Raw genomic sequence first — 14,379 nt, forward strand, 5'->3', positions numbered from 1 at the left:
GCAGAAGAAAATAAAAAGTAACTGTAAACATTAAAATACAGCTTTACATTTCATTTGGTACAATAAATTTGGAATGTATTAGCCAGAAAATTGCTTTCATATGATTCTAAACACTAGCTCTTACATTAGCACATCAGCATTGAGCTGTCACATCCAGCATGATTTCTGGAACAGACATTAAAAAACTATTTGACAAATTAATCTTCCCTTATCAGTGGTACTTGACAGACATAGGTGTTACAGAATGCTGTCCTTCCTGTCTGTAGTCTACAGTTATTCAGTTATTTGATATCAGATTTAAAATACACAATTAAGGTATCAGTACTTAATCAGTAAATAAAAACCCTGATTAAGGAAGGTAATTTAGAAGTGCAATCATATAGATATATGCCCTTATCTCACAAATTTCATGCATGTTTCTTTAACAGCAATGCTCTCTCAAACACGCTTATACCACCATCACACCAAAATCACCACTGAAACAAACAAACAAACCAAAAACTCCCTTCAAAACAAAAACCACAACACTAAGGAAGGTCAGCAAGAGTCCCATTTCTCTGAGTCTTGGCCCCAGAATCACACCTTATCATGAGTGCTAAGCTATCAAACAGACTGAATGCACTAAAATATGTAGATTTAATGTATCTTGTTTAGTAATTTCTTATGGAAAGATCAACCCTGAAAATTGGGATAGTTTTAGAACTGATGTAAACATACTCGGTTTCAACTGAGCAATATGCTTTAAAAGCATCAATTCAGTGTTAATGAGGGATTAAATTAGAAAACTTAGAACAGATTGAAAAAGTAGCGCAATGCTGGAACAAAAATTAGTCATTTTGAATTAAGGGATTCTACTCCACACAAGGATTACCTGAGGCTTACCTGTCATTTCTAGGACACCAGTGCTATTGGCTTTTCCTCGGTTATTTTCTGCGAAACAGGTGTAGCGACCTTCATCCAGCTTTGTGACATTGATAATTTCCAGGCTCCCATCATCCCAGATACGTATGCTATGGAAAGTGCAAAAAATACACTAAGAGAAATTGGATTTGATAGTAGAAAGCAATACTTCATGTAGAACTGTAGTAAGTAAAAGAACAAACCACAAACATAATTTGAAAGCTCACATCTAGCTACTGGATTTATAAACATGCCTACAGTAAAAAAATATTCGAAGATACTGTGGCATGATTAGATGTCTCAGATTGCTGGAGCAAGAGAATGTACTTCCATTCACTTGTACTCACTTAAGTATTTTTCTTAGAGTTTTATGGTACAATTAAATTCTTAAACCAGATTGGGTAAAGTTGGATACCCTGGTAACTCTTTGAATCCATACTGCCAGCAACATTTTGGCATGTTATTTTCCTGAAGTTACACATTCTCCTGCTCCTGAAGTCTGCAAAATGGAGAACCATCCTACAGGATAGACAGATACATAAGGTTACATTTTTAAGGCTCAAAGTGTTCACTAACAGTAAATACTAACCGGCTCCCATTTACAAGCAATTCTGTTCCTTTGCTCCAGGAGAATTTTGGCTTAGGAGCAGCTTTAGGCTTGCATTCAATGATTACACGCCCTCCTTTAGCTGCTAGGATTTTCTTCTTCATAGGGTTCAGTTCAAAAGTAGGAGGTGAAGCTGAAAACAAAAATTAATGCAAATACTGCTGTTACTGATTTTACTAAAATAGAATTTCTTTGCAACATATAGCAAATGATAGAACTATTAAATTGTTTACAAATGTTCATTATTCAGACTAGTGAGAAAAATACTAACAATACAGAGATGTACCAGGAAGTACATGGCAATCTACAAGAAACATGAAAATCATTATGTACTTCTGTGCTGTGTTACACTAGAGGTTTCTTTCTATTGATTTCTGAACTTTCATCTGAGTTTAATCTAACAAGTTCAAAGTGCAGTGAAAGTTCCTCCCTTTCAAAAGGCCTTTTGATCAGTCCTAATAAAATTCAGATTCCTGAAGATAAATTTCTTAAACAAGTTGCTCACTCAATCATAATTCCAAAGAATAGTTTGGTTTACTTTTCATGGGTTTTAACCCTCTCTTCAAACTAAAATTGTGCCCTTCTTATTCTTTGTGGGTTTTTTGTTTGGCCAGCTGGCTTTAGGTGCATTCTGAGATGTACAAGAGCATTGAGATATGACTGTTATAGGCACCACACATATGCCTCTGAGGTCAGATCTTTGCTTACCAATTTTCTCTTTATTTGAAACCAAATGCAAGAAAAAAAAGCTTTTAATTATTTTGCATCTTGGCATTAACGATGGCATACCATCGTTAATCATGCCAGCAAGTGTGTGCACAGCCTGAGGAAATAAAGCTATTCTTTAATTACAGGAGTACAGAACAAAACTCTGACCAACATCCACATATTACCAACACTGAATTTTGAAAACATACATGTAAAAGAGCTCATTTGTGTAAACCAAGCCGGTAGTGAATGCACAGTAATAGAACAGTGTAGAATGAAACACTGTTGTACAATGGGTTGGGAAAAACAAGAATAGTTTAGTTCTTGGAAAAGTCTGAAGGCAAGTGTGAGATGGAAAGAACAGAAACTACCGAAGAAAAATATGTCATACAGCCAGTGTATGCTCTAAGAGTGTACTGCTCTAATGAAACCAGTAAAAACATCAGAAATTGTTTTAAGACTGAGAACTCTGGATCTGAAAATCAAACTTTTAAAAGGATGCTCCTCAGGAAAACACAATGGATTCATAACTACATCCAGCCATCAAATGGCACAGCTACATTGTATACAAACATTGTGACTTCAGCATAATGGGTTGTAGAAAGCAAAACCAAAGGGGAGAGAAAAGACAAAGAGCTTCAAAGGCCAAGTAAGTGACAACATGGTTCCCTAAAAAGCATATTTTGCCTCACAGAGGAGTTATCATATGTGAGCAAAAATGAAAATGCTTCTTAACAAGTTTTGCCAGCTTAAAAGTGTAGGCTGCAAATCTATGTGCTTCGTATTACTTTAGCACTATCAGTTCTTTTGAGCAGGAACAGCAGGAAACAAGCATCATAAATATGACAACATGCCCCACAAGTTGGTAAATTTATTCCTCAAGTTGTTGTCAAAAACCAGCTAGAGAGCTCAAATAAACCCCATCTCACCTCGATTGAGTGAGAGTTCTTAGCTTCATCCTCACAGGAATGTTACCAAACAGTACTTGCAAATATAACTGCTATCTTACTCAACCCTGAAACAGTAAATAGAGAAATAGTGCCACTGACCCACAATCTTCAGTTCAGCATTTGCATAAATAATTCCGTGCATGTTTTCTGCTATACACTGGTACATGCCGGCATCGTCAAAGGTCAGACTTTGCATTCTTAATTCCCCTTTCCGGAACTAAAACACAGAAGCAATAAAATAACAAGACATTAACATAAACTGCATAAGATGAAGATTCCACATCCATCCACAATCTTTTTTTTTTTTTTTTTTTTTTTTTTTTCAGTGACATTGGGTTCACCCTTTTTTAAAGAAAGACTGTCATTCAATACTTAGGTTTCTGGAAAAGTCCTAGTTGAGTGTCAGAAGGCAAATGTACTCTCCAGTCCCCTGTGTTCATATCAGTGCAAACACTACTGATTCAGAAATAAGAAACAAGGAAATAAATGAATGTTATGCACATAAGATTTGTTATGTCATGCTCAGTGGTCAGTACTTTCTGTTGTTACATCATTTTACAACAGGAAAAAGTCAAAGCAAATCTCAGTGAGGTAGGAAGTAGGAGTTTTTCAGAAGATTCCTCTGGGATATAATACAAACTATTTTCTATTACTTTGTTTTAATGTAAAATATAAAACAACAGTCAATCAAAAAAAAAAGGCAGTTAAGGTGGGGTGTTTTGTAAATTACAAATAGAAGTCAATAAGTTTTTCAAAGATAATGTATTCTCTTTTCTTGTGAAAATCAAGCTGAAAGCTTTAAGTCTTGTACCTAAGTACACTGGAGTGCATGGAGCAGTGGGAGATTACCAGAATACTTCTTAGCTGAAAATAGAACATATTAAAGAAAACATTTTCTGACTGTTTTATGCAAAAATGTTTTAATCAGATTTTATAAAAGGAATCTTTTTTGTGTGCTAAATGAAATGCCTAATTACAAGTTATCTGATTTAGAAACAAATTACATTTTCAAGGCAATTAACATATTTCTGCTATCTTCTGCTTGGAAATCATCTTATCATCATAGTAACACACAACACAATCTTCTGGTGTATTACTGGAGACTTACACACTGAATTCTGGCATCCAGTATGCAGATTTTGTTAGTGAAAGCCAAGTTTAGTGGGCAGCAAGTAACTCACTTATTAAATTATTTGTTTGCAGTAACTACTAAAGCTAGACAAAAGCATTGCTTTTCCAAGTTTAAGCCACCTCCATATAGCAGATATCCTTGTTCTCCCTCCAACGTCATACATTTTTCTTAAGATATAGAGTCAAAAAACTAAGCTGCCTCATTGTCCTTTTTTTGTTTGTTTGCCAAGATAAGAGTCATCATAACTCAGCAGATGTAGAGCTGCATTGTGCCCTTGTATTCTCTTGTTTTTTTAATGGCTTTTCATATAGTCTAAGCAGTAGACTTTGAATATACTGTTGAAATGCCTCAACAGGTTTTTCCCAGAGAAGCTGTGGATGTCCCACCCCTGGAATTGTTCAAGGGCAGTCTGGATGGAGTTCTGAGCTACCGAGACTATTGAGAGGCGCCCCTGTGCATGGCCAGGAGGTTGGAACTAAACAATCTTTAAGGCACCTTCTAACACAAACCATGATTCCATGGTTCTAGGACAGAAAAATCTACTTTGTTTAAACCAAATATCCAATGTGATAGAATTAAATTATCAAACAGTATTTCTTTAAACTTCTTTTAAACATCACCTAAACATTTGCAACATTCTGTGTCTAGAAAAAATGTGAAAAGATACAGGATAGAGAAAGACCACTGATCATTTAAAAAATAATCTTTATTGTCATATCTCCAATGACTATTTTGTCTTATATTTTTAAAGACCCATTTATGTTTAATGTGGTACAAAGGATTAATTTTAAAGAGAAGCTGATAGATATTTCACCCAGAGTAAAGAGCATTTACTTAAACAGGTGTAGAGAAAAAGGGATATCTACCTCCTAAACATGTGGTCAAAAGTTAAGTTCATAATTCAAAGCTGAATACTAAATACCCTGAAGAAATAAGAGAAGATTGAGATGAAATTTTAAAAGATGGATTTTAATGCCTCATGCAAGTGGCATCAGCAAATATTTGGATCATTATAATTAATTTTATTTTAACCTTTTCAGAATGCGTGCTTCAAAAAACTGTTTCCATGAGCTAACCACTCAAGCCTATGTTACCTACAGCAATACACTCACCGAGGCGCCATTCTTCAGCCACCTAATTGTTGGAATAGGCTTGCCCGTAGCTACACAAGGCCAGTACAGGTCACTGCCAATATCCCTTTCTGTGTCATTGATATGTTCTACCCACTCAGGAGCAGCTGCAGAATAAAATACATGATGCAAAGTAAATACAGCACATACGTATTTAATTAGCATTATGTTGTATTAATTCCACTGCTTTTTCCATGATACTTAAACAGGCAACTCAAAGTAATGATGATAACTCAGCAATTCACAAGCACAAAAAAGAAGTTTTTCTCTTACAATGTAGATTCAAAAAAGTTTCAAACTATTTTTTATGAGAAGAAAATATAGAATTGAAATAATGGTTCCTGAATGACAGAAGATGTAAGATATTACTACTTATACTGATCTGTAGATTATTCAGTGTGGAAATTACTCAGTAGCACATTGAAAATTATAGTTAAATGACATGAAATTGTGCAAAACTGCATATGTACTGAAAGGATTTCCAGGAAATCATTCCATTGGCCCAAACAATATATGTACAAAATTAATATTGAAAATGGTCTGGCATATTTGTTTTTGCTAAGCAAACAAACCAGTTATTATTAGCTTTACTTATTATAAGCAGTAATAACATTCCCACACTAATTCGGAGTTTGATCTACTGAGGTTCCTAGCACTAAACTGAGGATCTTAACTCAGAAGAGCTTCTGTACAGCCAATGAAAGAGACATAAATCTTCTGAGGGTGGTTCAGATGTTATGTGTGACCTTTTCATGTCATGGTTTTGTGGCATGAACCTCAGACAAGAAGCCAAGTTACTTGGGATGATTTCACCATGAGCAGTAAGATACAATTTTTGGTTACCTAATTTAACCAAATGCATAAAGGGAAGTGACAGAGGGCAGAGGAATAGAGGACTTTGCATAGCTAGTAAGACAGAGAGCTAAGACAGAAAACACAAACAAAATGGGAAACCAAGAAATCTTAACAAACCTAATGCTCTCTTTTTCTTCCCAGAAGTTCTTTCTCTTTGAGTACTATAAATTTACATTATGCATAAGTATATTAACACAGAACCTCCAAAGTATATATACCAGCTATCATAACCAGACAAATTGAGTAGTCTTTCAATTAATACATAGCTATCATGCCTGGAACTTAATGCAAGAATTTTGATGCTGTTATATTAACTTGAACAGCGTTGTGTGAGGATGATCATACAAATCAACACTGACATCAACTGTGAAAACACCGATATTTCCAACATGAGTAAAAGCAACACAGATCATAAAGAATAAAATAGTTCTTCCTACCTTGTACATAAACTCTTGCTTGATGTTTATCTTTTCCTTTATAGTTTTCAGCTTCACACTCATAAAGTCCTTCATCTTCATATTGAATATTGAAGATCTTAAGAACTGCACCAGACATGCTTATCTCAGCAGAGGCTGGCAAGGGTTCAAGGTACTTACTCCATCTGAGTTCAGGAACCGGACTTGAAAAGGCACAGTAAAGTACAAATCAGCATGTTCAAGAACTGGTGGTTAAATTGCAGACTATAAAAAGAGCATTTGATCATGAAATATGTATTTTCATTCTCTGAAATATGAAAGCAATTTGTGCTGTACAATAACTTTAAAACACACTTACTTTCCAAGAGCAAAACACTCCAGTGTCACGTTTTGCCCCAGGAGAGCATATGTGTCCTTGAACTTCACCTTGATATCAGCAGGGTATACTTTTGCTCCTAAGATGAAAAAAAAAAAAAAAGATTCTAAGAAAAGGCATGTCAGAAAGTTATTATAATATATAAGAAAGTAATATACAGCTATTAAAATTTCCACAGTTCAGTAAAACTTTTCTTAAAATTCCAGACAAAATTCTTCTTTATACTGAATAAAAAGCCTGTCAATTCATGCAGTCTGACTAAGCACTGAACTTTTACTAGTAAGGCATAATTTCTTTACTCAGTAACTAGTTATCTTTCTCTGGATGACAAATCCTAACATTTTTTACAGAATTTCTAATTGCATTTGAAGCATGATGATGTACTCTGTGCATGAGTAGACAAAAACTTTAGTCTGGTTTCCCACAGGTTTTTTACTGGATAGAATATTTTGAATTTAAGCTCAATTTTATCTCAGTAAGAATATGAAGGAGCGAGAGCAAGCACATCTACAGTTTAATGAGTGCACAGGGATTTAAATGTAATCAAATCTCCCTACTAGCAATCCCTGTAAGAACTCTCTTGGAGTTCTAGATGAAAATGGCAGTGTGAATACCGGAATATTTGGTCATAACAATGGAATAATACTGGTCAAAGATTGCTAATTTGAAATTATACCCATTTAATCAGTAGTATGGAAAATTGTACAGATAAAAAGGTCAATTAAAAAATGATGATCAGTTTATGAGATCTAGTGACTGAAAGTCTGAAGTGGCAAAAGGGACTTTGGTTCCTTTTTGGAAAACATGCATTCTCCTGAAGAAATGGTGACAATTAATCCAGTAACACAAAACCACAAAGGTGTTTTAGGAGGTTGATTGTGAGACACAAAGCTCTTAGGTCACCGCTGGATAGGAAGGTTCACTGCGGAAAAGGATTTTCCGCTTTCATGGGGGATTTTCTGGGGGGAAAAAAAGTAAACTCTGAAACATTCATCAACATTTAAATGAAGTTTCTGCTTTACAGTCATACTCCTTTGAACCAATGCCAAGACTGGAAAAGATACTGAAGATTTTGGGATGAGATCAGGGGCTTATCTCATAAAAGAGATGGGGATTCTGGGGATAAGAACTCTGTTCTCAGTGATTTCAAGGAAAGTTTGATAATTAATTCACTGAGATCTCTTTTACAAAGTTTTCACTGTGTATGGGAATGATTTGTACCTCTGCATCTGATACACCAAGTAACATTGTGCAGTAGCCATTATAATTTGCCATATAATTCTCCTTACATAAATGAAAGTAGTTATGAATTAGCAAAATTTTAAAACAAGCAGTTAAATGCTGTGCATAGTACTTCCAATAAATACTTACGATCGGATTGTGGAATAAGTGGAATAAATTTACTGAATACACTCTTTGTTATCGAAGGGCTGGACACAAAACATGAATAATTGCCCCTATCTGATGCTTCCACATTTGCGATGTAGAGATTGCCATTTGTCTGTGACACAAATCGCCGTTTGTCCAAAGCAATGAACACTGGGAACTCATTTAGAAGCCAGCGATAACTGAGGTCATCTGGAGGAAAATATTTTAGTCAATATTAAAACCCAACACTATCAGCTATTAAACCACAGAATACTGTCTGCATGTAACTCATTTGAGTCTTATTTCTAGGTTATAGATCTTTTTTTTTGGAGAGGCAGCTCTGGGAGGGAGATTTATACATCTCTGCAGCCAGCTTATTCTTGTCTACACTGAACACTGGGGCACTGCTGCTGTCAGTGCAGGTTACTGGGGACCTGGCTACAGTGTGCACACCTTGTACTGGGCACAACCTTCCCGCAGGAATTGAAGTGGGATAGGATGAGAGAGGCAGTTGGGTCTTGACCTTATGCAACTGAGAAACTGTGAAGTTTTCACCAGTCTTGTGAATTAGACAAAACTTTACAGTATTTTAACTAGTAATATGTTTCCATTCTTCAGTTCCTTGCAATGCTTAAACTGAACATGTGTCTTGGGTCATGTAACCAAAAAATGTTTATTCTATTCCATCTGTTGAAACCGGCTGGGGAAGTGTTTTCTTTATCTCTTGTAACTCCAGGAGGGAGGGGGCGAGTGCCTTCTGGTAATGGGCCAGCTGTCAAAACCAGGTGGAACATTGTTCCTTATCTTGTCCACAACAGGTCCACCCTCCAGGGAGGTATCTTCTGTTGATGGGCCTAATGACATGACATGACACATTACATCATCCCACTGACCCACCCACCCTCCAGGGGATATCTTCTGTTAATGGGCCATTAAGGCTCACCAATGACATGACACACTACATCATCCCATTGTGAGATGCTCCACCCAGTGGGAGAGGCAAATTGTTCCTACCTAGATAAAAACTGAGACATAGGAACACCAGGCATGCAGTGTTCCCACTGGATTCTCAGTGGAAGACCAGAGCCATCCCACCATTATTGGGCCCCTTCTACAGGACCATCTCTACTCCAACAGAACTACATCTGCCACTCCAGGAAGGCTTACTTTGGACCAAGAAGTTGTCAGTTATATTTCTGACTCTGTCAGGGTTTCTAGTATTTTTCTTTGTTGGTTTGCCTGTGGTTTTTTTTTTTTTTTTGTTTGTTTTTTTTTTTTTTTTTTTTTTTTTTTTTTTTTTGTGTGTGTGTGTTTTGTTTTTTTTTTTTTTGTTTTGTTTTTGTTTTTTTTTTTTTTTTGTACTACTACATTTGTATTCTTAATATTCCTAGTAAATCTTTGCCTGCAGGGGGGGAAGGGTGGGGGGGTGGTTTACATTCTCCATTCTAAGGGAAACTCCAGCTTTCCCTGGCAGATACCTGTCTTCCCAAACCAAGACATCATGAAAACTAAATCATTATTCCATTTTACAAGGCAGAAGAGATGCTAACAGCCAATTTTATCTCTCATGATGGAACTCCAGATGCTTGAGATTACATCCATAATGCCTGCAGAGCTCTTCAGTAGTTAATGATGAGAAAAAGTCACTTCCAGAGAATAAATAACCTCATCTCTGACCCTCTGGGGGTGCTTCTGCTGTTCCAGATTTTTTTCCAGCTCTGATTTTAACAGAAGCCCATGATCATAGCAGTTGAGGTGACTTTTCTAGATGGAATGAATTGTACATATGGTCAACAACAAAAATATTCAACACAGAAACCTAACCTAAATGGTGATTCTCAAGCTGCACGAAAGTTACTGTTTAAGTAAATATAAAGGAAACTTGCAAAAATAAGTATTAATTTATCTTTTACTCTTAAGACATTGAAAATGAAGCACTTTTAGCTGAATTACCTGGGTAGTGGTAAGGGGGCTCACAAAGAAGCACTGCTCCAACACCTTCTCGCACTTTAACCTCATAACGTTCCTCAGGTGGAAAGGGATCCAGATCTAGTTTTTTAAAAAGCAAGGGGAGGAGAATAGGGGTTTTAACTACAGTAACTTTTTATTATTACCATTACTTCCAGTCCTGTAGAGATTAGTACAGAAATACATCAATACATGGCAGATAGAAACTTGTTGACCCCTAATGCCAGTTTTGCTTATCTGTCATTACCAAATGATTTTTTTTACACTACTTTCATCATCGTAATTGCAAATGCCAAGGAAAAGAAAAATGTGATGTGGGCTTTGTCCTTAGGAGTAGTTAGGTTTAAAATATTTTTATGTGTTTTAAGGCACCAGATCTAAAAAGTATGCACAGTATTCTCAGATGGACCAATGGATAGAGTACATGAGAGGATTTGGTTTTTGTTCTACAGTTTCAGTAAATTTGACAGCAAAACAAAATTACAAGTGGTCAAGACTTTTGAACTCTTCTAAATTGTGGTTGACATTTCTCAATCACTTTATGCATAAACAAAAGAAAAAAAAAAACTTAGACTAAAGACCAGACACTTTCTATATTAATTTTAGCAATTCTATTCAATTCTTTAGAAACAGTGGTTGTAGAAAGAAATAGTCTTTTATAGGTGATGATTAAAAAGGACGAAGGAAGAAGGACAACAATATAAAGAAGAAAGAAAGCAGGCTTTTTAAAGCAGATATTTATCAGTTTCCAGCTATCTTTTCGCTATTCCGTACCTCTTTGCCCTATTTTAGTTTACATATTGAAACACTGTATATCAGAGTTCTGTTCAGCATAATTTTTCAGTATACTATCAACATTCAGCTCATGCAGCCAGTGAGCTGGTAGGCAGAAAACATGCCTCAAACTGTTTTGGTTCTATTATTTTCATCTCTTAGGTTTATTGGTTTAATTTTTTATCCTATTGATTATTCAGGACTGACAGGACTGAAGCCTATGTTAGGTGTAAATATCCCATAAATGGAATGTTGATGTTTTCTCCATTAAAAGGTAGTAACAAGCTGGCCTTCTATGTTTTTTTTTTTTTCTAGAAGATACACTGGGTAAATACAGACTAAGATTATACCAACGATTATATGATCCATCAGCTCATTATAGCTTCTGACTTTGCCCAATATTTGTGGTCCCACAGTCTCACAAATACTATCAGAAAGCTGAAGCTTTCACTACATGTCTGATCTTCTATAGCAAGGAGTGAATTCTACTTATGGAGGCTGGTTAAAGACAAGAGAAGCATCAAACCCTTAGCGTCAGGGCACCCGGGGTTTTGTGAATGGGCCCCAGTTAGAGTGGATTCCTTTGTTTTGGGATTCCTTTTTTTGCCCTCTGATAATAAAATATATCTGGGAAGAAAGCAACCTAAGGCAAAATAAAACAAAAATTCAAACACTGTCTTAAGTTCATAAAATTTTGCATTAGTCTTCATTTAGTACATCAATATTTTACAATTCATGTATTTGGTGATATCCAGGTCTGTACATGTACATGTCTTCACAAGACTGTCAGAAGTTGACAGAAATTTCCCCCAACAGGATTTTTTCACTATAGCCTAGGAGTCAGGGCATACTTTACTAGCAAGTCCTGTGTCTTCCTCCTGCAGTTATGCCCTCACTTGAGTCTTTCATCTGTGACTATTTCCCCTCAGGTCCCACCATGACTTTAAAAGAGTCTGGACATTGTTATCTACAGATCTGGCTCCACGAGTCTCTTCAATTAGTAATTTAACAATAACTCACTGTGAAGGCTGCTATGTTATGTCAGCTGAATGCTAAAGAATATAAAATGCTTCCAATCTTATTTTGTGTCGATCTCTCCAGACTAAGACACTTAAGATACTGTTTTTGCAGAGTAATACAGATACAGTACACGTTAGCAGAATACACTGCAGTGTAAAACATTGGCCATTCCTAGCTAACCATATTTTTTTTATATTCTGACATAAACAATGGCTTACATCCAAAACTCAGAGTGGCTTCACTGCTTCTGACAGTTCCAAAGATATTTGACACTACACAGACATATTTTCCAGCATCCCTTGATTTTTCTGGATTATTGATAACAAGTCTGCCTCCCACCATACTGTAGCGCTCCTTTGTTAAATCAATGTCCCAGTTGTTGAGTTTCCACCTATTAAAAAAGAAAAGCCAGATGAAAGATTTGGCCCTGAAAAACAAACTTGGTAAGAAATATGATGTGAAAAATAACTTATAAATTCTGAAAAACTATGCAGGAAGTTATTAATATACTTCTATAAAAGTCTTAAGGTTTTCTTCAGCAAGAGGCACAGATTTGAACTCCAGAGGTCTTTTAAACAGAACAGTGTCAGTTCTTCCTTCTTAGACATGTGACACAGTTTGCTGAAACATAGTTGCTAGCCAAGCAGTAAGAGATACTTGAGCTGGATGTGAATGAGCTAGCCAGACACCAAACACGTGGATTTTAAACATGTCACAAATAAATATCTAAGGCTAGACTGGATAAAAATACACTCCCTTTTACACTGCTTTTAAAGTATGGTATAATGAGAGATTTTTGTAAACCTGCTGCAGTTAATGAAGATGTTCTATAAAACACAATGTGCCAGTAAAGTCAGTGCAAAAACTGTGGCATGCTTCAAATAGGACCTACTTACTAATACTTCAGTAAATTGCTGAACGCTCTTCCCTTAGTTATGGTAAAACTCCACAGCCAATTCACCAAATTACCACAATTTTCAATTGAGGGATTATGACAGAAACTGGTGGCCCACTTCTGACTGATATCTACTTATTTTAAGAAACGTTAAAAAACAGGGAGTGGGTACCAGTGCTCATGATTTGTGTCTGTTACTGTGTCCACAAGAGGAAGCCCGTTACCTTAGAAAGGAACTGCCTGGCTCCTATGCACAAATAGCTAAGATGCAACTTTAACACATTTAAAGATGATAAAATTATTTCTGCATAAATATTTTCTTTTTCCATAAGCTAAGGTGAGGCATTAGTATTCGACAATGATAACACACACACCACCTGTCCATTCATTATTGAAGATGTACCAAAATATGCAGAGATCTCATTTGGAAGCTGAACCTGCAATTGTCATAGTAAGAAACAATAGTAAGAGTGACAAAAATAAAAAATAATATTTTTTTAATCTAATGAAATAGAAGAATTTTAAAGATGCAGCAAATAGCATTTTGATCTTATAGAATTCTAGAGGTATCACTTCAGTCCCTTGAGACATACTATTATATGTCTGTTAGAAATAAAAAAATATATTGTCTGTTCAGAAATATCTAGGTATAAATGTCCTGAGGACAGCTCATCCTGCAATGGAAGAGGCAGTAATGAATTATTTACTTCCGAGATAGAAGAATTTTGGCTCAATAACTGTCAGAGGGCTGGGACGAAGATAACATATTGAGGTATACTACAAATAATGTGTCAGAAAATAAGAAAAGTGCCCTTATATTATGTATTGAAATTATCATCACATCACCTATCAGTGCTAATTATCAGATCTGTTCCTAGACAGAGAAGCTCTGGAGGTGCAATGCAATTCTTTGAGGGTGATTTTGCTAGTTCAGATTTTGCTGAGCCCACAACAGATAAAGAAGAATGTCAAAATTTATTTAGAGCCTGTAATCATCTATAGATGGTGTGTTTACAGTCTTGCTGAGAGGGTTGAGGGAGTCTCTGGACCAACTGGAATGGATGGGTAATACATCAAAGGGTATCAAATCTTAGCATATGTAACCTCTCCACACTTTCCAAGCATGGCAAGAGGATGTAAGTTCAACAAAATGTCATGTAGCAGGAGCATATTCAAATGGTGGTTCTGTACAGGTAGATAACCTGTTAGCATTTTTTTTAAAGTGGTGATGAAGATGAAATAAGCTGTTCTGATGGAGGAATACCACAGTTGACCACAAT

At 35.9% G+C, this 14,379-nt stretch overlaps 1 protein-coding gene across 1 annotated transcript in view; it reads right to left on the minus strand.

Annotated features, from left to right (window-relative positions):
• CNTN1 (contactin 1) overlaps nucleotides 1-14,379 on the minus strand; it is a 133,469-nt gene that overhangs the window by 54,723 nt on the left and 64,367 nt on the right. The window contains exons 4-12 of the mRNA XM_083859970.1: nucleotides 12,423-12,595; nucleotides 10,396-10,491; nucleotides 8,446-8,652; nucleotides 7,057-7,153; nucleotides 6,720-6,901; nucleotides 5,410-5,534; nucleotides 3,265-3,382; nucleotides 1,490-1,640; nucleotides 883-1,010 (exon numbers count right to left, since the gene is read on the minus strand). Coding sequence (XP_083716096.1) covers nucleotides 883-1,010; nucleotides 1,490-1,640; nucleotides 3,265-3,382; nucleotides 5,410-5,534; nucleotides 6,720-6,901; nucleotides 7,057-7,153; nucleotides 8,446-8,652; nucleotides 10,396-10,491; nucleotides 12,423-12,595 — 1,277 coding nt within the window. The remainder of the gene's footprint in view (nucleotides 1-882; nucleotides 1,011-1,489; nucleotides 1,641-3,264; nucleotides 3,383-5,409; nucleotides 5,535-6,719; nucleotides 6,902-7,056; nucleotides 7,154-8,445; nucleotides 8,653-10,395; nucleotides 10,492-12,422; nucleotides 12,596-14,379) is intronic.

This window comes from Zosterops lateralis, assembly GCF_965231275.1.
Source record: "Zosterops lateralis genome assembly, chromosome: 4".
Lineage (NCBI taxonomy): Eukaryota > Metazoa > Chordata > Aves > Passeriformes > Zosteropidae > Zosterops > Zosterops lateralis.